The sequence below is a fragment of the Diabrotica virgifera genome, chromosome 1 (genome assembly GCF_917563875.1).
Source record: "Diabrotica virgifera virgifera chromosome 1, PGI_DIABVI_V3a".
Lineage (NCBI taxonomy): Eukaryota > Metazoa > Arthropoda > Insecta > Coleoptera > Chrysomelidae > Diabrotica > Diabrotica virgifera.
Window position 1 is genome coordinate 270,503,868 of NC_065443.1, and position 27,090 is coordinate 270,530,957.

Consider the following 27,090-nt stretch of genomic DNA (forward strand, 5'->3'; position numbering starts at 1 on the left):
AGTTTTTTTCGAACCGCCCTAGTGCCCACGTCTGTGAACTATACATAAGTATAGGGAGGATACACTGATCTTAAACTCTGGTTTTCAGATATTGTTTTATTTTTGTGTGTTTCAAGATCCAACTCAGTTTTCCAAATCCTGCCCGCGCTAACCTTATTTTTCTGGTAATTTCGGCAGTTTGATTTTTTTGTTGACTTTCATTTCTTGTCCCAGGTAGATGAATTCGTTTACTGTTTCTAGATTTATGTCGTTCAACGTTATTTTTCTAAGGTTTCTTTGTATTCTTCATTATTTTTGTTTTTTACAAGTTCATATTAAGACCCACTTTTTCCGAAGTTCGAAATAGTTGCGTCATCAAGGTCTGTAATTTTTCAAAACTTGTAGAGAATAATATCGATGTCATCAGCATATCGCAAATGACTCAGTTTTCTTAAATTAACATTTATCTACCCAGTTAACGTCTTTGAACACGTCTTCCAGTCCCAGTGTGTATGGCTTTGGTGAAATAACACCTCCCTGGCGAACTTCTCTGTTGATTGGCATAGCTTTGGTTTTCTCCTCTATTTGTATTTTCATTGTAGTTTTCTTGTAAATTATGTATGAGCATTCTATATCGGGAATCTATCTTGCAACTTTTCATAACCCTCTCTATTTCCCAAATTTCTATAGAGTGGAATGCCTTTTCATAATCAAGGAAGTCAATGTATAAGTTCAGGTGACATTCATTGGCTTTCCCTATTAGCGTTCTGACTGTAAGAAGATTATTCACTGTACTGTAACCCCTTCGGAATCCTGTCTGCTCTACCGGTTGATAGCTACCAAGTTTCGACGTTAGCCTATTAGTTTATTAGTTTGTTATTTCTCTCATAAACAGTTCGTACATTTGGGACAGAAGGGAGATTAGCCTATAGATATTTAGATCTCCTCTGTCTCCTTTATGATGGTTGAGGAGGTAGCTACCCCAACAAGGGGGTCGATTGACTTCAACACTTATTACTGATATATGTATTTATTTAGTTCACACTTAAAACAATAACTATAAGTACTCAGTTTAGTATATATTAGTACTCAGTTGATATATGATAACATTTGCATCGTCTGCTCATTACTAGTCTTTCTTAGAGTATGCTCTCTCATTATTTTTGTTAAGTATATTTAATATCCATTTGTTTATTATGACTTTTAGTTTATTAACACGACCGTGAATTATAACAACAGCTTTTCTGATTAGTTTGCACTTTTCGGTGCGTGTCCCAACTACACAGATATTGTTTGCCCGCTATTTTTCTTTTCCCATGCCTCACGATTCATTTTTAAACAAATTAAGTCAAAACATAAAGTTAAACGAAAGTCAATGTGTATGTTCATTTTCTATACTGTATACTATATACTACACACATCAGCGTACGTTTCACTTTATGTTTTGACTTAATTTGTTTGAAAATGAATCGTGACGCATGGGAAAAGTTATAGAGGACGAACAATATTCAATGTCACATACGTAATACCTACAAGCAAGTGCATAATCAAAACATTGAATAATAATTTCATACATTGTTATTAGAGGATTTAAAATTTATACTGAATTATTTGTTGATGATTTAAATAACTCGTATTTTCTGGACGCTTCTTTAAATTCCTTTTTCTACAACCGTGTTAAAAATGCAATTTTTAGCACTCCATAGGAGCGTTAAAAATGCTACTTTAACGTGAATTGTCAAATTGTGAAACGTCAAAATATTTATATTTTATTTATTAACATTAATATTAATAGTAAAACTTGCGCAATTTAAAAAAGGTAGTTTAAAAGTTTTTTTTTTACAATTTCCTTTAAACTGTATTATTGCATTTTTAACACGTTTGTAGAAAACAACTATTAAGCTTTGTTAGAATATACAACAATAAAAGTAAGATGTTATTCTATAGTTGTTATGATTTACCTATTGACAGTATATGCAGTTTTGATGTAATGTCAAGAAAAATATAAAAATGGAATGTCAGTCAAGTTCAAGTAAAAGTTTTTGTAGATATTGTCCTGTAATTGAGAATTAATAAATTATAATTGTTGATATCTAAGACGTTTGTAGAAAAAATATTGTATGATATACGTGTTAAAAAGTACATTTTTAAGGCACTCATGTAAATTGCAGAATTCGCCTCGCTCATTCTGCAAACTTTCACATGCGTTCCTTAAAATTGTACTTTTAACACTTATAGCATAAATAACTATTACACCATTTTTGAAGAAGAGAATTGTTGTCAAACTTTCTTTCCAATCATCTGAGACTTCTCCTCTGCTAAGGCATTAGTTGAAAAGATTTTTAAATTTTTTGAAAAGAAATTTCTCAGCTATATTAGGTCTAATTTACAATTCCAGAAAAAAAATCTCTTATTTAAATACGGAAAGAAAACATAACAAGAAAGAAATTGTGTAACTTGCTCACAGATGATGCAAGTAAAGCCATTTTTAGCTTTTAACTTTCCGATGACCAAACTTTTTTTGTTACACGGATGACCAACGGGGTAAAAAATGACTCCAGTCAAAAATGATAATTGACAAGAAAATTAAGTTGTTTTAAGAAATAAAATAATGTATTCGTAACGTTAATGTTAGAACTGTATCTATAAATGATAAATAGACATTAGCAAAACATATTTTAAGTACAACTGAACAAAAATAGGAATCATCATTCTGAACGTAGAACTAAAGAAATTTTAAAATATACACTAATTTACGTCACCACAGGCTTGACAAACAATTTTTTAATATTGGAATGTTTCCTACAAACAATTCCACGTAATAGACGGTATTTACTTAATATAAAATTGGAACATGGAAGGCCAAGGGAGTTCTTATTTGACTCCAACTTCAGAAAATATTTTTTTTTTTCGTAAAATATACGGAAATTTTTTTATTAAGAAATATGAGGGTATCTAGAATGATATTAAACTCAAATAAAAAAATAATGAGTTAAAAATTGAGAACATTTTTAAATTTATTGAATAAAAACATACATTGGGATCAAAATTTACCCCCTTGGTCATCCGAAGTTTAAACAACTGTTCCAAACCTTAAACGTATTAAATCTTCCCATTGATTGGGCAACGTTATTATAAATATGGTGAATGCACGAATATGGGTCGCCAACTTATTTTTTGGAGAATGGTGTTCTCGGACTAAGAGAGTTTTGCAAACACTGTTCTAGACCAGGGGTCACCAATTAGAGGACCGCGGTCCGCATCCGGACTGTGGGCTAGTTTTGTGCGAACCGCCATTAAATTCAGAATATAGTATTTGGCAATTTTGAAAATGTTTGGCCATGAAATTGTGTACTATGTGTGGCTCAACTTATGTATGCGAAGTCGCTTTATCAGGAATAAACTTTATTAAAAATCGGTACAAATCTCAGCTAACAGATGAATATCTCAACTCCCTAATGAGAATCAGTTGCACCAAACTCAACAAATATTTGACAATTATTAAAATTTTATAATTTTTTAATAATATAATTTTTTTTAATAATCTATTTATTTATTCAATTAATTATTGCCAATGTGCTAATTAAATACGCCAATCTATATGCGATACGCGCCATATAGAGAGACGCGCCGCCGCGGCGGCTTAAGGTGATACAGTAGCGATTAGCGATCAACAGGTAGCAAAAACGCGTTCCAAGATTGCGGCTGTAATTTTGAATATTTTTTCGAGATATTTGGCACACGTATTCGTAATATAATAAAGAATGGCGGTACAGAGCCCAATTTGAAAAATATATTAATATGTGGAAATTACTCTGTAATTAAATACAATAATAAAAAAACGAGCCTGTACCGCCATTAAGAAAAACAAAAAAATACACTTTGTTCAAATAAAATTTTTTATCTGATGCCTAGATTTTGTGTCATTTTGGAACTACTAAAATTTTTTATTTCATTAGTAGTTCCAAAATGACACAAAATCTAGGCATCGGATAAAAAAGTTTATTTGAAGAAAGTGTATTTTTTTGTTCTTCTTAATGGCGGTACAGGCTCGTTTTTTTAATATTTTATTTAATTACAGAGTAATTTCCAAATATTAATATTTTTTTCAAATTGGGCTCTGTACCGCCATTCTTTATTATATTACGAATAAATGTGCCAAATATCTCGAAATAATATTCAAAATTACAGCCGCAATCTTGGAACGCGTTTTCGCTACCTGTCGATCGCTACTGTTTCCTCTTAAAGGTCGAGTGAACGCGCATAATAAACAATTAAAAACAACGGTCTAAATAATTGAAATAATCCCCGATTACTCATCAGAATCTTGAAACTGAATGATTATCTTTAATTTAAGCACTTGACAACCGCAAAAATAATAATTTATACATGAGTTTTCAAGCTTCGAAAATGCTTATTTTCGCATTTTTCAGATTTTAAATCGCTTACACCTCGAAATGTATCAAGTTTGGAGAAAATGGCAGAACATCTTTGTTGTTTAAGATGACCCAAATATGCTAAAAACATATTTTCGGGGGCAAAAAAGATGATGTTTTGATTTTGTTAAAAAAATTGTTAAACAATTTGTGCCCAAAAATTTTGCCCGGCATCCTTCTGATTTGTTTATAGGGGATATTTTTAACAAGAATCAGCAAAGAAACCGAATCAGAACAACCAGACACAGGTAGCATTAAATCCGGACCTCAGAAGTGTCGTAGGTTTTCGAAACGGACCCTCAGGAAAACTAATTGATGACCCCTGTAGACAAACTAAAATTAATTCTATCAACACAATCAAAATTGCCTTGTAAATTGGGTCATTAACCCGGTATGTAGATTTATTTACCTCTGCATGATAATGCGCCTTTGTAATTATTACTCTTATTATTATGTTACTGATACTTGGAGAAAGTTTCCTCCAAGACTCATTAACTTATCCTGTCAGGAAGGCAAAGGGAGTAAGTACATTGTGTCGCATATTTATTAACTAAATATAATTAAAGCCGACACAACAAGTCAACAGAAATTACTTGTATCATGACGACTGAAGTCTCTAATTTTATTTACGCTTATTTTACTGAGTATCTTGAATTGCGGATTTCATTTCATTTACTCGTAACTATAAAATAGGTATGGTTATTACTTACTTAAGAGGCTATATCAGAGCGTCATCAAAACGTAAAACCTGTTCAAAGTTTGCAGCTTTTATTTTGAATATTTTGTTAAGATATTTAGTCCGTTCTTTAACGGTAAAATATTGCAAAACCTCTAAATTATAAAGAACCTCTTGGATTGACATGAAATTTGGCATACACATAGCTAATAAGTCAAAAAAAAAGTGATATTGTGCCGATATGTGCTCTTGTCTTAGGGGTGGTTTTCACCCCATCTTGGGGGTGAAAAAATATTCGTCCAAAGAAAGTCAGGAAATGGATAAACTGGCTAATTTTAAGTAACTTTTGTTCTATAGAGTTTTTTCACTAAGTCAATACTTTTAGAGTTATTTGGCAGTGAATATGTTCATTTTTTCAACAAAATAACCACGCTTTTAGACGGGTTTTCGCAAATAATTCAAATAGTAAGTATTTTGTCGAAAAAAGATTCTGAGCAAAAATTTAGCCTGTAAAAAATTAAAAAAATGGTGTATATTATGTCTCTACACCTAGTAGAAGCAGAGTTATAGCTATTGAAAAATAGGTTCATATTCGTCAAATTCTAAATGGAATATTTTAACGTGAAATAACCCAAAAATGAAGCACATTTCGGGGAAAACTCATTACAGCTTATTTAAAGTGTTTAAAAAAAGCTACATTTTTGTTTTATAAAAAAAAATCTAGAGTCAAAATTAAACAAGCTACGCTCAAAATAAAATTAGTCCCTTTTGGTTTTGGTGAAAAAATTGAGAAAATCACCCCCTAATTAGTATCTTAAATGAACTTAATCGTTACGACTTCACAAATTTATTGACTCGTGTATATATTGTTTATATTTGATCTGTAAGTTTCATCGGTTCAAAGTCCTTATTATTGAAAGGGCTGTAGTTAAAAGGGGTTAAACGAGTCACTGATCACGAATGTATGCAAATTTAGAAACACCAAATCTCAATCAATTTTTGTCTAACAGAAAAAAAAAAAGATACGTAATATTCATAAAAGCAAATCTGACTTTTTTGTTTTTCGAGATTTTTGGTATCTCTAACAAATTTCAAGTTATTTTGAAAAAAAAGCATATTTTTCAAAATTTAAATTTTTAAAAATTTTACTTTGAAACCAAATTTTTTCAAAATTAAGCACTTTGAATCGATGAAACTTACAGATCATATAAACACAACATAAGTAAAATAATTTGTGGAGCGGTAACGATTAATTTCATTTAAGTTGCTAATTAGGGGGTGGTCTTCCCGATTTTTTTTTTGCAAAAACAAAATGGACCAACTTATTTTTGAGCATCACTTGCTTAAATTTAATGCTGGAAACTTTTTGTAAAAACAGAAATAAAGCTTTTTTAAATACTTTAAAAAAGTTATATTGGGTTTTCCCCAAAAAGTGCTTAATTTTTTGGATATTTCACGTCGAAATATTCTATTTGAAATTTGGTGAATATGAATCTATTTTTCATTGGCTATAACTGTGGTTCTACGAGATCCAGAGACCTAACGTGTACACCATTTTTCTACTTTTTTATAGGCTATATTTTTGCTATGAACGTTTTTTTCGACAAAATACTTACTTTTTGAGTTATTTGCGAAAAACCGTCTAAAAACGTGGTTATTTTGGTGAAAAATGAACATATTCACTCGCAAATAACTCGAAAATTGTTGACTTAGTGAAAAAGCTCTATAGAACAAAAGTTACTTAAAATTAGTCAGTTTACCCATTTCCGGACTTATTTTGGACATATATTTTTTCACCCCCAAGAGGGGGTGAAGTCACCCCCAGGGCAAAAGCACACATCGTCACAATATTACTTTTTTTCTTTGACATGTAAGCTATACGTATGCCAAATTTCATGTCAATCCAAGCGGTTCTTTAAAATTTAGTGCAAAAACCGTGAAAGAATGGACTAATTTGGCAGTGATATTTTCGTAATATATTAAATATTGGAAGTACAGAGACCATTTTGAGAAATATGTGAGTATGTGGAAATTACTCTATAACTAAATAAAATATTATAAAAACGAGCCTATACCGCCATTAAGAAGAACAAAAAAAAAATAACTTTCTTCAAATAATAGTTATTTATGTACCACGTCAGTAAAGTGACTCTTTATCGAGCAAGTCTGATATTACGAGAAGAGCGAGCGTAGCGAGCGAGGCGAGTAACAGACGAGTTCGATAAGGAGTATTTACTGACGTGGTGCATACAAAATTTTATCGCCAACATATATTTTTTAAATTTAATGTCGTCCGAACCACTGGGGTTAAAAACGATAATAATGGAAAATACATATTAAAAATAACAAGAGATTGTAATATTAAGTAAATGCATATGTACTAACAAAAAGTATACCTGAAAAATGTGTGATACAATTAAATGTCTTTTATTCCTTTTTCCGTTAAAAACTGTATGATATTGTTGATATTTGTATTGTCTCTAAGAAGCTCAGATATATTCGGTAATTTGTTCTTGTACGGATTTACAAACAAGGATTAGAAGCCGTTTTTAAGTGACCCCTGTTATCTATCCTAAATTATTGAAATTACTGCAACAATAAACTTGAAAATAGTGGTCGTAAACACATTCTAGTAAGAGTAGCATTGTATTATAGGTATTTCAGTTAGAGACGTAATACATTTTATCCACATTTAGTTATTTGGTGTTTGTCAATACGTGTATACCTAAAAATTATCATGAGTAATAGTGATTCTAAATTTAGTTTACCGAAATGCCGACAAAACAGGTATACATAGAATCAACAAAGAAAACTTGTGAGAGATGTGTAATATGGAGTCTCTGTCACTAATACGTGCAGCAATGTCTCGTGATCGGTTTAAGACAATGCTAAGATTTATAAGATTTGATAACGAAAATACCCGTCAATAACGCAGAAAAGCCGAAAAGGCCGAACTCATACGGGATACCTGGACAATGCAGAATAAAAATGTGCACCAATGCTACAAACCATCCTAATGCATAACCATAGATGAAGAACTGTTTCCGTTTAGAGGATGCACACAATTTACACCATATATATCTTCCAAACCCACTAAACATGGTATATTGGGTTTGTAATGCATCAAATCTCATACAAATTCACCTTTATATTTGAAAAACAGCATACTGTTCCCGACAAGTTAATGTTGGCGAACGAACAGTTTTGGATCTGGCCACGTCTTATAAAGGTACTGGGCGAAATATTACCACAGATAACTTTTTACCAGTTTTGAACTAGCTAAAGTCTGGAATTCATGTCGCATGAGGTTAGTCGCCTCAATTAGAAAACATAATAGATTTCTACTCATCAATATGCAAGCAAGAAAGGAAATAGCTATTTTCTCCACACATCTTGCATACAATCATGAATGCTCTTATTGGCTAAAGAAAAAATCAGTAGTGTTAACTCTCGTCCATGGAGATACCAGCACAAGTAGCCGGAAATGATTAAGTATTAGAGTAAATTTAAAGGGGTGTTGATACCATGGATAAAATGCTGGGTGAGTATACGATCAAACGTCTAACATTGTTTTGGCTTCTGGCCTTTTTTTATAATATGATTGACGTCATTGACTTAACATCCTACATTATATCGAGATATAGAGCACCATCCATTACAAAAAACAAAGGACCCACGCAAGAAGTTTTTGAACGATCTTTCTAAACATCTTTGTTTTGCTGTAGATACTCATCCTCAAGTATCTCACAGTATTCGTAGATCTACTCCAGTAACCGGAAGTTGCCATGTTTGTCAAAAGAACGAAAAAAACAACCTAAAATGAGAAAAAGTTGTGTAGTATATTTTCTACCTATATGTGACAAACATAATTTGTCTAAAACGACATGTATGTATTGCGAAAATGAACACAAACATTCATTTTTGTATTATGGTTCAAATAAACTATCATTTAAATACAAAATGTATCGATATTTTATAACATTCATTTAAAAAAATACAAGGTACAAATGTACCTATGCCGTCGTTTATGGGAGTAGGAACAATTTAAGCCCCTGCTGGGAACTGAATAAAGACTTCTTTGTTATATTAGGCTGACATAATCTACTGGATAAATGTAGAGATGTCACAAAATTTCAAGTCTCTATCTCTTTAACAAAAAAAGTTATCACAATTATAAAACTCAAAAGTTACAATTGTACCTATGCAGCCCGACGAAGGTTAAAGCTGCCGACCACCTGCTTCTTGGAACTTAGAGCCTTTTTTTATTTAGGCGAAAATCAATGTTTATTTTTCAAATTAAAAATAAATGTTTCTGACAGCAGTAAAATGTATAATATAGAATCAAATAAATTACATACATTTTTCTTCTTTTGTCATTTAGTTTAATTTAAAAAATTTGTACACCATTTATAAAAATTTATTATGTTAATGTTTAAGATAATTGAAAACCCTTTCAAATGAGCTCTCACATGACCCATATTCTCATTTAAAAAATAATCAATAACGTCACTAGGCCCAGATAACGTCACTAGTATGATATATATATGCCAAAAAATCATTATTTAAAAATAAAAATCGGCCTGTTTCGGGAAATTCTAATAATGTTGTTTATTTAGCTAATAATTGAATTTATGCGTTACTTTATGCACGCACTGTATATTCCAATCATTTTCGTAGATTAAAAATGGATTTGCCGAATTATAGAAAAAGAATATGAGCGTGTTTGACTCAAACATTTTCCTACTTTTTACATAAATTATCTACAAAATAAAAGCCAACAACAATAATTCAAATACGCTTAAAAAACAAATAGCATCAATTCACTTCAAGTTCACAGCTATTCAATTATTAGAAGTGATTCCAGACCAAATTCTCAAATTTTCAAACCAACTCACCTGTGGGATGCAATATATAAAAGATGCGCTCCATGCAATTGACAGCATAATTTTTCCTCTACGTCGAGCGTCGTTCACTCGAAGCGGATACAGAACCGCGAAATACCTATCTAATGACACGCATACTAAAATATTGCTGCTGAGGTATGGCCCTAGAACTCGCAGGAATAGGAAGACTTTGCATGCCATGTTGCCTGCAAGCCATCGGCCCGTTAACCGCCAGCCCACCTGAAATAAAAGAGAAAGCTTTAAACAAGAATTTATTAAAAGTTTTTAAATTTCAATATTATAGAATACTGTTTTAGATGCTAAACTTTTAACTAAAATAGTTTTTTACTTCTATTCGTTACTTTTAGTTTCTATTAAAATTTCAAGTTATAACAAAGTTGACTAGTGCTTAAAAAGCACTTAAAACAAAATTACTAAAAGAGCGAAAGAACAAAAAGTATCGTATTTTATTTTTTAGTTTCATATTAATTATTAAGTATTATAGTCCAGGAACCGAAGCTTTTCAGCTCGCAATTTTTACAAAATCGATCGATTTGCTTGAAAATTTGAGAATGAGTAGTGGATAGTCCAAGGATCAAAATCTATATGATGCCAAAAGGCGCTTTTACCATTGGGGTGGTTGCCACCCCACCTTAGGGGTGGAAATATTTTTTTGTATTTTGACTGCAAATGTTGATAAAAACAATCATTTTAAGCAAAAAATGTTGTATACATTTTTTTATTAAAATTAATATTTTTCGATTTAATCGCTGTCGAAAGTGTTTTATATCGAAAAAATTAATGGTTTTCGATATTATACTCATTAACGATTCACTCAACTTTTGCCGTAGAAAAAATTTTTTCAAACCAAGTTCTTGGGATTTAAATAACCTAGAGTTTCATATTTAAATATTTTTTCGTATCTCTGATGCTAATCTTTCTATTCTGAAGAAAATGGCATTTGATACCAAACTACAAAAATTCGTTATTCGCTTTTAACTCCAGTTTTTTTAAAACTGATCATTCTAAGCTAGTCAAACTTCTGGAATCTATTACTAATACGAATAAAGAATAGGTAAAGAATACGAATAAAGAAGTACGAATAAGAACAATAACTAAAAACGCCGCTGACTTACATTGTTAAGCTTCCAATTGGATTTTTCCTTTTTTTTTTCAAAAAAATATATTGATTTTTTAACCGTAACTTTTCTATTTTATATCCTAGAAAGTTTGTTAAACAAGAATTTTGTAGGTCTATCTTAAAAGGTTGGTAAAGGTGGTTTTTGCATGTTATTACAAGTTTTAATTGTCAATAGCTCACTCAGTTTTTGCCATAAAATTTTTTTTGCAAACTCAGTTCTTGGGAATTAAATAAGTAGATAGCCCTAGTTCATCCGTGACATTTCTTTCTTTGCAATTCGGAAAGGCCTAAACTGTGGTACGTAGAAGAATCTGAGAGAAGAGGATATGGGACTACTGATGAGGGGGAAACAACCCCGAAACCGGTATAGACTCTTCCTGCATTCTCAGATTTGACCATAGTACTATGATGCAGCTGCTGCATTTTCGTGTTGCAAAGAAATTGAGAATGTTTATAAATTTTTAAGCTACAATTTTAGATCTACATATTTTTTCGTATCCCTGATGCTAATATTTCTATTCTGAAGATAATGGCAATTTTTACCAAACTACAAAAATTCGTTATTCGCTTTTAACTCAATTTTTTTTTAAATTAATCATTTTAAGCCGCTCAAACCTCTAGAACCTATTAATAATACATAAACATAGTAGACCAAATAAGGCCAATCACTAATTTCGCTGAAAAAAATAGGGACTGACATTATTTTCATAATAAGTCACTTAATTCTTGAGCTACACACTTTTTTTTTATTTCTGTAGATATATATTTTTAAAGTTTTGTTATTTCCTGACCGTAAATTATTAAATAGAAACTTTTTAATTCCTGGGTTGTCGGTCTGATAAAAATAAAACACTTTGTTATGGCTTAAACGTTTCGGCTAATTGCCATTTTTAATAAACACTTTAATGAATAATTATAAACATTACATTAAACAAAACAAAAGACTAAAATTTACATTGCACTTGTTGGCTTGGCGTTTTGTTGTGGAATGCGAGCTTGACTCTTGAAACCATATGGCAGAATTCAAAATTGATGTCCGTTAAGAACCGTATTTAAAATATTTGCCAAATTGTACATTTATAAAAATTAAATCAAATTATGGTTAAATATTATATATTATATTAAATATTAAATTATGATATACATTGGAGAGATCCTTGATGTCAGTTTTATTATTTATGCAATTTTGGTCTTTCTTTACATGAATCATTCATATATTTTTAAATAATTTAAATACGTTTGAACAAGTTATCCTCGAAAAATGCACAGTTTTCCGTCTTTTGAGTTTGAAACTACAATATTTAGCATTTGACGAAGAATAGCCAACATATAATAAAGTATAGCTCGATTACTATTGGTCTTAAAGAAAATAAAAAAAAAAGAGGTAGTATAGCATAATTGGTCCAAAAAAAGGCCTAACTCAGACATCCAAAGTAAAAGTTTTCCTTCAACACCAAATTGTTCTATATGGTCCACATATTGTTCAGTATAAAGTTACACCATTTTGAGCGGTTTGGGGGGGAGATGGAGGAGAAATCGGTAAATTAGTAGTTTTTTTTAGGTTTTTCGTCCATATTTCTAAAATTATGCTTTAGCGTGAAGAATTTTCCATAGAAGAATGTTCTACTTAATATTTAAAACAAAAAAGGTTCTATACATAATTGTTATAAAATCAACGGTTCCAAAGTTACGGAGGGTGAAAAGTGGAGGTTTTCTCCCCCCTCTCCCCCCCAAACCCGACGCTCAAAAGGGTGTGACTTTTTTCTGAACCTTATGTGGACCATATAGAACAATTTAATGTTGGAGAATACCTTTCACTTTGGATGTCTGGGTTTTTGGTATAGTTATATCATAAATATTGCTCAAAAAATATAAAAAGTATCGAAAACCTCGAATTTTACCCTCCGTAACTCTGGAACTGTTGATTTTATAACAATTATCTATAGAACATTTTTTGTTTTAAACTTCATGTAGAATATTTCTGTATATAACATTGTTTACGCGAAAGTATAGTTTTAGAAATATTGACGAAAAACCTAAAAAAACTACTAATTTACCGGCTTCTCTCCCACATCTCTCCCAAACCGGACTCTTAAAATGGTGTAACTTTTTAATGAACAATATGTGGACCATATAGAACGTTTTGGTGTTGGACGAAAACTTTTACTTTGGATGTTTGGGTTAGGCCATTTTTTGGACCAGTTATTACTATACTACCTCCGTAACTTTGGAACCATTGATTTTAGAAAGATTATGCGTAGGACCTTTTGTATTTAAAATTTAATGTAGAACAATTTTGTATAGAGGGTTGTTCATGCTAAACCGCATAGTTTTAGAAATATTGGCGAAAAACTTAAAAAACTACGAATTTACCGATTTCTTCCCCCTCTCCCCCAAACCCGACGCTCAAAATGGTGTGACTTTTTTCTGGACATTGTATGGACCATATAGAACAATTTGGTGTTGAAGGATAACTTTCACTTTGGATGTCTGGGTTATGCCATCTTTTGGATCAACTATACTATACTAATAGCGAATAAATCGAAAACTATTAATTTTATCAAAAAAATGTATAGAATGTTTTTTTGCTTAGAATGAATGTTCTTACCAACTTTTGTGGTCAAAATAAAATAAAAAATTTCCACCCCCGAGATGGGGTGGCAACAACCTCCATGGTAAAAGCGATGTATTCTGTAAAAATTGCGAGGTTTTGTCCTATTTTAAGCTTCATTGGGTACTTGGACTACAAGATGCTTACTTAGGTACTGTTATGATAACCAAAATTAACTTTACCTTTCATTTATTTTACTTATCTTCTTCTTTCTTCTTTAGGTGCCGTGTCTGTATTCAGACGTTGGCCGTCATCATGTTTACAATTTCCTGAAATCTCTCTCTATCGGCTGCTGCGCGAAATAATTCTTCTACTGTGCAGCCACACCATTGTCTAATATTACGCAGCCACGAAAGTTTCTTTCGACCAATCCATCTCTTTCCCTCCACTTGTCCTTGTATTATAAGGCGAAGCAGATGGTATTTAGGTCCTCTAATTATATGGCCGAAGTATTCTGTTTTTCTCCTCTTTATGATGCTTATGAGCAGACGTTCCGAATTCATCATTTGAAGAACATCTTCATTGGAAGTGTGCGAAATTCACGATATCTTTAGGATTCGTCGATAGCACCACAATTCGAATACTTATAAAATTTAAAAAATAATACTTAATGAATTTTAAAAACTAATTCCTCAGTATTGTGTTTCATGTCTTTCCTTCCCCATTGCATATAGATTCATTAAAAGTCAATTGGAAATAAAAACCCAAATAATCTTGATTGAAAATCGTTTATAAAAGTTACATAGTTTTATTAAAATTCCTTCCAGGGTAACATCCAATCACAGAACGATTTTGATACAAAAATATCATCATGAGTGCTGTTACAGGTTAATCACATACTGAGTCACGAAAAATACTTGGGTACACACCTGTTAAATGTTAAGAAAATGTGTTAATTTTAAATTATTAATTAAAATTCCAAAAGATGGAAGAAATTGTTGAAGATGTGACCCTTAGGCATCTCATGACTCCCCCACACCACCTGGGATGTTGATCAGATGGATATATCCTTACATTAGGAACGTTGAATGGCAACTCTATGGATGGTTAGATGGCCGATATTATAATCTAATTATCTTCTTCTTCTTCAGGTGCCATCTCCGCTACGGATGTTGGCAATCATCATAGCTATTTTAATTTTTAAGGCAGTAGCTCTAAATAGTTGTTTGAGCTGCATCCAAACAATTCTCTAAGGTTCTTCAACCATGAAATTCGTCTTCTTCCAATGCTTCTTCTACCATCTATCTTTCCTTGCATTATGAGTCGCAGGAGGCCATACTTCTCGCCCCGCATCACATGTCCGAGATACTGTAGTTTTCTTTCTTTAATTGTAAGTTCAACTTCCTTTTCTTTACCTATTCTTCTCAGTACTTCGTTGTTCGTAACTCTACCTACCCAGGAAACCCTCATAATTCTTCTTTAGGTCCACATTTCAAAGGCGTTAAGTCGTGTCATTGTCTCTACATTTAACGTCCATGATTCCACTCCATAGTATAGTACACTGTATACGTAACATTTTGTTAGGCGTACTTAAAGAGCGAATGTTAAATCTTTGCTACATAGGACCTTTTTCATTTTCATAAAATTAGAACGTGCTTTTTCGATTCTGACTTTGATTTCTGCAGTATAGTCATTATTTTCTGTTATAAGTGTTCCTAGGTAAGTGTACTTTTTTACTCTTTCGATCTGTTGGCCCTCTACTATTAAGATTTCGTTAGTATTATGGTTGTTTTTACTAATTTTCATAAACTTCGTTTTTTTGATATTAAAAGAGAGTCCGTACTCCCTAATACACCTTACTATTTTACTCATGAATCTTTGCAGGTCTTGTAAACTATCGGCTATTATTACTGTATCATCTGCATATCTGATGTTGTTAACTAAGATTCCATTTACTCTTATGCCGACTGTTTCATCTTCCAGAGTGTCTCGCGTTACCTCTTCAGAGTAAGCGTTAAATAATAGAGGTGATAGTATGCAGCCTTGCCTGACTCCTCTCTTTATTTCCATTTCTTCAGATATTTCTTTTTCAATTCTTATTATTGCTCGCTGATTATAATAAAGGTGTGTTATTAGTCTTAAATCTCTTTCATCTAGGTTTTCAGTTTTCAGAATTTCCATGTCGATCATGTTTTACTTTATCAAACGCTTTATTGTAGTCTATAAAACAGACGTAAAGAGGACGGTGAACATCCAAATATCTTTGTGTCAGCACGTTGAAGGAGAATAATGCCTCTCTGGTACCCATACCATTGCGGAACCCATATTGAGTGTCACTAATGTCCAGCTCCAGTTTAGAGTGTATTCTGGCGTGGATAATTTTCAGCTTTTCAAGGTATGTGACATTAAGCTTATGGTTCGGTAGTCACTGCATTCTTTGGCATTCATTTTCTTTGGCAAACACACAAATGCTGATGTTAACATTTCTCTATGGATGATTCCCGTAGTATAGGTAGCGTTGAACAGTTCCACTATTATGTCCAGGTTTTTCTCGTTGACCAACTTTATCAGCTCGCTAGTTAATTCATCTGGACCAGCAGATTTATTGATTTTCATAGAGTCTATTGCATGACTAACATCTGATTTGGTTATCTCTGCGCCCACATCTCCAGTTTGGCTATCTAGGGATGTACTAGCTTCTCTCTGGTCATGAAATAGTTCCTCGATGTACTCTTTCCATTGTCGTAGTTTTCGTTCTGTCTCGATTATAATATTTCCATTTTGGTCAAGCAATATATTTGAGGTTCTTCTATTTCCTATTCCGGCTAGATCTTTGACTTTTTTTATGTAGGTTGAAGTTGTCATATCTCTTTTGCAATTCTTCTATTTCTTTACACGTTTCAGAGTAGTAGGTTTCTTTAGCCTCCCTAATTTTTCTTTTTATTTGGTGTTAAAGCTGTTTATAGTGGGTCTTATTGATGGTTCTCTTTTTTCTTCTTTCATTCATCAACTCTAGAATTTCCTCTGTCATCCATTTTTCTTTCTTACGTTTGGTTGTTGTAAGTACTTTCTTACTTGGCTCTAATATAGAGGTTTTGCAGAAGTGCCGCTGCTGTTCTAGGTTGCAATTATTTCCTGGGTTTCTGTCTAGATTTGTGTTGTTTTCGTGTTTCAGATTTTCTTTTGCTTCTTCTGACTTTAGTTTCTGTATGTTGTTTATCGTTGTTGCGGCTTTTTTGCGTCTTTTTTAGTTGAAGTTGAAACCTAGCAATAAGAAGACTGATCAGAAGATACATCAGCTCCTGGATATGCCTTTACTGCCTGAATTTAGTTTCGATATCTGTGCTTTATTAGGATGTAGTCAATTTGATTTCTGACGATTTTGTTGTCTTTGTCAGCTGGAGATTTCCATGTTTAAAGGCGTCGCTTAGTTAATTGAAAGAATGTATTTGCGGCTATAACATTATGCTCCTGGCAAAATTAAATTAGGCGATCCCCTTTGTCGTTTCGTTCGCCAAGTCCATAGGGTTCTACATTAGAGTAGCATTCTCCTTCGCCAATTTTTGCATTGAAATCACCCATGATCACTGTTATGTCTCTAGATGCTGTGAGATGTAATGTTTTTTGAAGTTCGCTATAAAAGTTTTCTATTTCTTCTTCATTTTTGTCAGCAGTTGGCGCATAAATCTGGATAAGGTTCATTTTTCCATGGGTTGTCAATAACTTCAACATTATAATCCTTTCGGACATTGGAACGAAGCCTGTTAATGATCTCGTTACTTTTTCACTGAGGATCATAGCAACTCCATATCTGTGTTGGGTGTCGCTGCTTCCAGAATAATAGATTCGCCCATTGTCTGTATCGAGTTTGTCAGTGCTGACCCATCTTTTATCGCTTATTCCTAATATATCGATATCTAGTCGCATCATTTCTTGCTGTATATTCCTCAGTTTCCCAGGTTCATACATACTTCTTACATTCCATGTAGCGATTTTGTAGGTGGATTTGTATATATTTATTGAACAGGGATTTCGCTGACTAACGGCCTGGGAAGCCCTGTCGTTACTGTTGTTTCTTCCCCTGCCTAATCTTGGCATCCGAGAACCATGATTAGTAGGTTGTTGATTGTCATTTCTGTAAGCCATGACGATTTCTAGGGATACTTCACGAGTCTTTAATGCAGTGGTTTCCCGTTGCCTTCTGCATTCTTATACCGTTGACCATTTTGTAAGGTTCATCCTCCTTCGAGACCGATTTCTCAGTCTCAGGACAAAAGAATGCCCTGTCACTTACCAACTCTTCCGCCCGAAGCCGTTGGTCAGTAAGTGGGGGATTGCTTATACCGGCAATCATTCGGTAATTGCGTAAAATTCTATTCTCTAAAATCTTCTAATTCTAAAATTCTAATTATGTAAAATTATTATTTCTATAAAATAAGCATTTATTCGTAAAATTATTTTTTGATACTTACATACAAAATTCAAGTATTTGTACCTTAGTCAACATTCGGTGACATTTGCCACATCTAATATTTCTCAACTTGTCAAAGTGAACAGCACAGTTAAGCAAATATTCAAACGGAGATGTTTATAAAATAATATTATTTAAAATTATAGGTCGGGATCCCGCGTATGAAAAAAAAGTTGATTAATAGCAAGCTGAAAATTTGTTAATAGCTTAAGGGTGTCTAGTCGGATAAACTTTGATATATGGGAACACTGGAACAGGGGCAGTTTCAATTGTGGAACAGGTTAAAAAGTTGTAACGGTCAGACCACGAAAACGGCAAATTTATTTTGTTCGACAGAACAGATTTAAACTCTCCTAACAGAGATTAAACTCTCATGCAAAAATCAGACTGCTATTTATCACCTGTCATAATTCCTGTCATTTGACATATTCTACATGTTCCACTCATTAAAACGCCCATTTGGTGATAAATAGGAGTCTGATGTTTGCATGAGAGTTTAATCTCTGTTCGAAGAGTTTAAGTCTGTTCTGTCGGACAAAATACATGTGCCGTTTTCGTGGTCTGATTGTTCCAAATTTTTAACCTGTTCCACAATTAAAACTTCCCCTGTTGCAGTGTTCCCATATATCAAAGTTTGTCCGACTAGACACCCTTAAGCTATTAACAAATTTTCAGCTTGCTATTAATCAACTTTTTTTTCATACGCGGAATCCAGGCCTAATATTTATAAATACAGTTTTATAGATGAAATACCGAAGTACACTAGAGTGCTTAAAATTGCCTATTTTTATTGTCCTCGTGACAATTTGAGATTAATAGATGCAGAACTAAAAGTTTATTAAGCTTCATTTCCTTATATGCGACAGATGTCAAAACTAAGAAACTAGACGTAATTAAACAGAAACAATCTACCTAAAAACATTCCCACTATTATAATAATCTAATAATCTAGGTAGAATATTCTCGGTATAATAATAATCATCTGATTGAATAGAATTAAACACGTGAAGAAAAATTTTACTACACGATTGAAAAAATTATCGGTTGAAGTTAAATTATTAATATCGCTGTGGTTAAAAGATGAATAAATAATATAATAAAATTTTTTCGCTTTACTTCACATTATTTTTCACTAATTTTTAAAAGTATTAAACACAGATCCTTTTGTCACGACTAACTATGAAATCTTACAGTCGGTTTTAAGGAAATTAAAATAAGATATTAGGGTTTCACGCAAAGCAAAGAAGATAAGGATGGAAAGTAATTGCAACAGCAGATACTCGTAAAAGATCAGGAGACTTTCGGCTGACGAAATCTTAATTTAAAGCGGTAAAACCTAAAGATTTATTTGAAAATTCAAAAGGTGATAAAGAAAATCCCAAGGCTTTTCACAAAAGAGATGGATAAGAAAAGCGCAGCTTTTATTTTGATTGTGTTGATTGAGTTTTTGCAATGTAAAGATTACGCAATGCCGCAAGAGTTTCGAACTTTGCATAATGTCCTTTTTTGTGACAAGTAGTATCAAGTAATTTTATTTTAGATCTAGTTACTATTATACAGGGCCTCCCAAAATTAGCGGAACAGTCGAATATGCAGATGAAAAAGGATTTTAAAATCCTAAATGGCAACTCCCAGTTTTTATGTTTTGACTGCAGACTTGGCTTACGTAAAAGTAAGCAATTTTTATCTGAGACATATTTTCGGATTGTGGATAGATGACGCTATAATCGGGAAAAACGAGTTTTTGTAATACCATAGGGGTAAATTATAAAAATTGACTAATATCTTGAGAACTGCACTTCCAAATGAAAAACCAAAAAACACATGTTTGATATTTTTCAAAAACCTATTGAATAACACTAAAGATAACTTTATATCCCACCCACTGGAGGTGGGGTGGCGTGTAAATTTAAAATCTTATATAGGAATCCCCATTTTTATTACAGATTTGGATTCCTCAAAAAAAATAAGTAATATTTATTCGAAACATGTTTTCGAATTGTTGATAGATGGCGCAATAATCGGAAAAATACGATTATTAGCGCCACCTATCAACAATTGTAAAAAATGTTTTAAATAAATGTTACTAATTCTTTCATGAGAAATTTAAAATTGCCGTAAAAAATGGGGGTTCCTACTTAAGATTTTAGAGTTACCCCCACCCCACCTCCAGGATGAGAAGTAAGGAGCGTGTTTGGTGTCATTCGATAGGTTTTTGAAAAATATTAAAAATGTGTTTTTTGGTTTTTAACTTGGAACTGTATTTCGTGATTTATTAGACCGTTTCCATAATTTACCTATGGTATCACGATAAATCAGTTTTTCCGATTATAGCGCTATCTATCAACAATTCGAAAAAATCTCTGGAAAAAAGTTGCTTACGTTTACGTAAGGAATCCAATCTGCAATAAAACTGGGTATTTTTATTTTGTAAGATTTTTAACTTACCCCCACCCCACATCCAGGGGGTGGGTTTAAATTTGATTGAGCCATAATATTTGGTGTAAACAAAACCTCATTTTAATTAACTATTGCGTAAAGTTTCGATTTCCACTTCAAAAATAATTCTCATGTTCTCAGAAAGAAAGGAAACATTTTGAAAAAATTCTGGGAAGAGTTTATGACCTAAATTATTAGGTAAGGGAAATATTCTGAAAAAATTCTGGAATAAAAAATCTCAATCCCATAAATTTTTCAGAATATGTCCTTTCCTTTTAAAAACGATTTCCCAAGTGGAAATCCAAACCTTACACAATAGTTAATTAAAAATCTAATTTTTATTACACGAATAGTTGTGGCTCAATACCAGATAAACATAATGGTAAATTAAACATGCCACGACAAGAAAACAGTTTCAGAAATTTGCTAGCTTTAAGATGTCTAAAATTAGTTGATTTTATATGGAAATTACTACCCAAGGTATATGAGAGTATATACAGGGTGTCCAGAAACTCTCCCGACAAATGAAGACCGAAGGTCCTTCAGATAACTTTAAGACAATTTAACCCAATTCACCTAGTCCGAAAATGCTTCACAAGGAAGCTAGAGCTTTTTGAAGATGGCGTCTTGGAATTAGTTTTTTTTTAATATCTCCTGAACGCTTTTATTTAGAAAAATAAAAACAGGTACTCTTATATAATTTCCAGAGATAAATCGACCCCATTAATTATGAATACCGGTCATAGGCGCCCGTTTTGGACAGGGCAACGGTTATTTTATTGCATAACTTTTCTGTCTTTAACTTCTAAGCATTTCTAATACTGGATTATTTAATTGTAAGGTATTCTAGTATTAAAAGGTACTCTTGCTTTAAGTCGGTAGGATTCACCGTTTTCTAGAAAAATCGACTGGAAAATTTTTGGTTTTTTGAATTGGAAAAAAATTTAAAAATTTTTTTCAAAAAAACACGGTGTGTTTTACCGACTTAAAGCAAGAGTATCTTTTAGTACTAGAATACCTCATAGTTTAATCATCAAGTGTCAAAAATGCTTAAAAATTAAAGAAAAAAAAAGTAATGCGATAAAATAATCGTTGACCTACCCAAAACGGACCCATATGACCGTAACTAGAATTTCGCAATTGAAGAAATCGATTTATCTCTGGAAGACAAATAAGTGTACCAATTTTCGTTTTTCTAAATAGTTTTTTTTGAAAATATTTTTTTAAATTCATGAATAGAGCTCAGGAAATATGCAAAATGCATATTAAGTGCATATTTGCATATTTTGGATAAATTTTGTAAGTGCATATGCATTTATTAAAATTGCATATTTTTAGACTTTCTTGCATTTTTTGCATAGATGCATTTTAAAGAGAAATTAGAAGTCCCAGATCTAAACAATAAATCTGAAAATTCTCGTAGAGCCACTTTCTGGTAAGATCCTTTCTCTGCCTTTTACAGTTTTTAAGGCGACGAATAAAGGAGACGAAGCAGACTCTACAATATGCAATGCAGTCACATTTTGTTAGTGAAAACATTTTGTTATTCTTAGGTGATGCTGCGCGATATAACCAAAAGTGGACAACATTTAAAAATATTTTTTCAAATTTATTACTTGTCTAGAGCACTCTTCTGCTACAAATAGAGTAGCAGGAGGCTACAAACTGTAAGGATGGAATTTCCAATGATTAATACCCTTCTATCAAAAATTAAAACATAATTTTGAAAGCCCTTCTGCGAGTATAGGTGTATAAAGATCGTTTACCTAATGTGCATTTACCACCTGAACCTGTGATAACTAGATTGAGAACATGGTTAAATTCTGTAAATTTCATAACCGATATTTTGAAGGAATTAGAGACGTCAATTTGTAGTTTCGATGTAGACATAACTCAGGTGCTATGAAAAATGTGTGGATGTTTTAAAAAAACCGTTATTAAAAAGTAATTTGACACATATCCAATCCAAACCAATTTTGTAAATATTGCTTAGCCAATTACTAACTTAGTAAAGCGAAACATTTTTTAGACCAAAGTATTGAAATTATCAATTCATTAAATGAATTAATTAAACACCTTGGTGAAACCAACAAAATGTATCAAAAATTCTGCACGGCGTTAAAGAAAAATGAGGACAATCACAAAATAATTAAAAAATATATTTTTATCATGGGAAAATGTGAAGATAATTTAAATTTATAGGTAAAAAGAACCCTCAATTAAACAATATTTTAAGTAAGCTTCTTTAACTTCATGTGAAGTAGAAAGAATTTTTTCCGTGTATGCTTAAACAATTACAATCAGGTATACCTACGGCTGTTTTTCTATAGAAAATTTAGAAAACGTTTAATAGTGTACAGTTTTAATAATAACTGTAATAATAAATCATAAAAAATGATGATAAATATAAAGAATAAATGAAGATAATGATGTAGGTTATAGAAATTTCAATAAATATTTTTTATGACTTTAGCGTAAAATAAATATTTTTTTTATTTAGCTTAAATGCCTCGACAGTCCATTGGCATCAAATAAATAATTAAATACTTTCAAAACAAGGATTACCGTGTTGTTTATTTATATGCATTAAATGCATAAAAGCATATTTAAGTGCATATTTCAACTGTTTTTTGTGCATATTTGCATGCATATTTTAGAGTTTTTTAAGTGCATATCTCCCGAGCTCTATTCATGAAACAAAAAAATTTCAAATCGATTTGAAAAGTCTTAAAGCAAGAGTATCTTTAAGTACTAGAACACCTCACAATTTAATAATACAGTATCAGAAATGCTTAAAAGTTATGGGATAAAATATCCGTTTCCCTACCCAAAACGGGCGCTTATGACTGGAACTATAAATTCGTAATTAATAGAATCGATTTATCTCTGAAAATGAAAATTAAATAAGCGTACCAGTTTTCGCTTTTCTAAATAGAAGCGTTCTGGAGATATCTAAGAAAAACTAATTCCAAGGCATTAAACGAGCAGGTTGGTGAATACCAGGGAGGATTCAAAAAGGGCAGATCCACCATAGATCAAATATTCGTGTTGAAAATGATTCAGAGCAGTACATACGAGCCACAGTTGAAGTTAAACCTCCTCTTTATAGATTTCAAACAAGCTTACGATTCTGTGATAAGAAGGCGTTTGTACCAGGCCCTAAGAGTACTTGTAATTCCGGAAAAGATGATCAGACTCGTAAAAATGACCTTACTGAAAACCGACAATAGAGTAAGGATAGAAGGAAGCCTATCAGGAAAATTTGAAGTTAAAAGGGGATTAAAGCAGGGAGATCCGCTCTCCAGAGTACTTTTCAATTTCTTGTTGGAGGCAATATTGAGAGAGAGTGGAATACGAACAAAAGGTATGATCTTTGACAACAGAAACCAGGTTCTGGCATTTGCGGACGATGTAGTGCTAATGGCAAGAACGGAAAGGGAACTGCTGAGGATTTTCAAACTCTTTGAAGTAAAGGCTAAGCAGTATGGACTGAGAATTAATGAGCAAAAAACAAAGTATTTGAAAATGGGACAGACCTCAGATGAAGATACACAACTGAAAATTACCACAAACAACGAGAATAAAGATTATTGCTTCAAAAAGATGACGGAGTTTGAGTATCTAGGAGTAACGCTAACAAGTAAAGGGAAGAAAGCCAAGAAACTGTAAACAGAATTTCGAGAGGACGAAAGACAATCGGAGCCCTACACAAACTACTAAGAGCCAAAAACATCTCCAGAGAGGCAAAATTAAGACTCTACCTAACAGTGAACCAGCCCACAGTCCTTTACGGGAGCGAAACATGGGTCATGAACAAAAATCAAGAAAATATGCTGAGCATCTGGGAGCGGAGTGTCCTAAGGAAGATATTCGGGGGAGTAAAAAACGATGAAGACGTTTGGAGGAGACGAACAAATGCAGAGATCAGAGAGCTGTACCGGAAACGAAATAAGCCAGATGGTCAGAACAAAGAGACTAAGTTGGTTAGGTCATCTTGCGAGAATGGCTGACGGAAGGTGGGCAAAGGACTCGCTGCTGAGAAGGGAAGGAAAGAGGAGAAGAGGACGACCCAGGAAAAAGTGGCTAGAAGCATGTAAGGAAGACCTGGAAACAATCGGGATATCAAATTGGAGAACTGCGGCCATGGACAGCAGAAAATGGAGAAATTCCAAGCCATGGGCCTTTAAGGCCTGTTGAGCTGTATTATATATATAATTCCAAGGCACCATCTTCAAAGAGCTCTAGCTCCTTTAGGAAACATTTTCGGACTAGGTGAATTGGGTTAAATGGTCTTAAAATTATCTGAAAAATCTCCGGTCTTCGGTCGGGAGAGTTTCTGGACACCCTGTATAGAGTGGTAAAACTGTCATCATTGCATGATGTTAGGTATCTCAGGGGGGCAGTCCCCAGCGGTGGGAAATCCATACTGTAGACAGTCCAAATTAGTCTTATAAATTTCGTATAGTTACTGACTTCTTTAAACGTTGTTATATTTTTTAGGTAATATTTTTTGTAAACCGATTTCTTTTATCTACGAAATGAATGAATCTGCGAAAATAGATCCGTTGAATTGCTTCCTTTCTTAATAGTTGATTTATCCAGAGCAATTCCCTTGCAACTCAACAAAAATAAATCTCATATTCGGGACTCCCAAAAGCTCCTCTAACTGTTAGTGCCACCTATTTCTTCTTTTATTGCGTCATGATCGACTGTCGTAAAATTGTATGATTAGTAAGGCGACGTAATTTTTCAGCCGACGCCGACGCCAAACAATTTGGATATAATTATTATTTACAGTGCCGTATATTTTGAAAAATAGATGAGGTATCTAAAAAAATAAGTAAAGACTAATAATTATATTTACATACTTACTTACTTAAGCCGTCCTCTTGTACCTTACGGTGTCGAGGTAAGTGGAGAAATCAGACGTCTCCATGCCTTTCGGTCAGTAGCTAGTCTTTCTGCTTCTCTCCACCCAATATTTCTTTTTACGCAAGCCTTTCCAATATTTGCGTTCCACGTTCTTGCTGGCCTGCCTCTTCGTCGTCTGTTGTCAGATGCCGCTTTTTATACCCTCTTTACAGTTCTACCTTCACTCATTCTCGCCATATGTCCGAACCACGATAACTGTTTCGTTTCAAGTCTGTCTAAGGTCCTTCCAACACCGCACCGATACCGCACGTAAATATCGCATTTCGCATGCTTGAATTTTACTTCGGATGTTGTCGTTCACTGTCCACGTTTCACTACCGTAGAGTAGCACCGGCTCGTATACAGTTTGAAATACTTTTATTTTTGTTTTCAGGCTTACTTCTTTCTTCCTAATAAAACTTTTATTTAGTACATAGTATAATTTTGTTGCACTCATTACCCTGCTGTTTATTTCTGGTTCTATATTTTCTTGCCCATTAATTGTTGATCCTAGATAATTGAAGTCCTCTACTTGTGTAATGGTTTCATTATTCAGCTTTACATTTATATTTTCTTGAGTTTTCGATATTACTAAAGCTTCTGTTTTTTCAATATTTATTTTCATCCCAAATTTCTTAAAGGCTTCATTCCAAACATTCACATTCACTTGCGCAAGTCGTTTTCTGATTTTGCCACAATTACCAGGTCATCGGCATATATCAACTCTGACACGTAAACTTGTTGAAGTTTATACACCCCAACCCTAGTTCTTTTTACCTTACCCCTGCATTCTTTTGCAATTTCGTCCATTAGAGTGATAAATAACAAAGGACTGAGAACACCACCTTGTCTTACACCTGTCCTTGTGTAGAATTCTAGAGATGAGCGATTGTTCGTTCTTATATTATTACGTGTACATTTATATATCGATGGCTTAGTGTGAAAACCTCGTATCTCATTAAATTACAATTTTACAGGAGAGGCAAAAAACTGATTTTCTGCATAATATTACCTAAAAACAGAAATTACTCTACGTATTTTTAATTCGAGCACATTGAGAAAAATATCTGATATTGGTACAGAGCTAGAAGTGTTAAATGTTGCTATTAAATTGGAAATACCAATATTAACTATGAAAAACACGTAAATATCCTTGCAGTATATAGAGCCTTTGCCCAAGTAACTATGATAACATCGTATATCTTGATATACGTGTTTTTCATCTCAAATGAGCTTGTGTTTATTATTATTTACGAGGTTTTCATTTTTCATAGCTTATTGCACACCTCCAAATACTAGGTCCATACAATACAAAAAATTTGATTTAAGGTTCATAAAATGTTCCTATATGCCGGACTACCTTTTGTTGTTCACAAAAAACATTTCTGCAAGTCGCATCTCTCAAACAAACACTCCAAATAAGTACCAAAATCTTGGTTATAAATATACGGGGAATTCACACTAAATCAAGACAGCAATTATTGATATACGTGGTTTCTTTTTTCGGCTGTAGAAAATAGTCTAGTGTATTTGGAATTTTTCTAACAGTTGTAAATCATGAGATACAAGACTTTCAAACTAAAACCGCCAAAATGTCATTTTC

The 27,090-nt window shown here is 32.8% G+C and overlaps 1 protein-coding gene across 1 annotated transcript in view; it reads right to left on the reverse strand.

Moving 5' to 3' along the window:
- Positions 1–5,052: 5,052 nt before the first annotated feature.
- LOC126893392 (adipokinetic hormone/corazonin-related peptide receptor variant I-like) overlaps positions 5,053–27,090 on the reverse strand; it is a 68,800-nt gene continuing 46,762 nt past the window's right edge. Inside the window, exons 2-3 of the mRNA XM_050663531.1 lie at positions 9,987–10,214; positions 5,053–5,097 (exon numbers count right to left, since the gene is read on the reverse strand). Coding sequence (XP_050519488.1) covers positions 5,053–5,097; positions 9,987–10,214 — 273 coding nt within the window. The remainder of the gene's footprint in view (positions 5,098–9,986; positions 10,215–27,090) is intronic.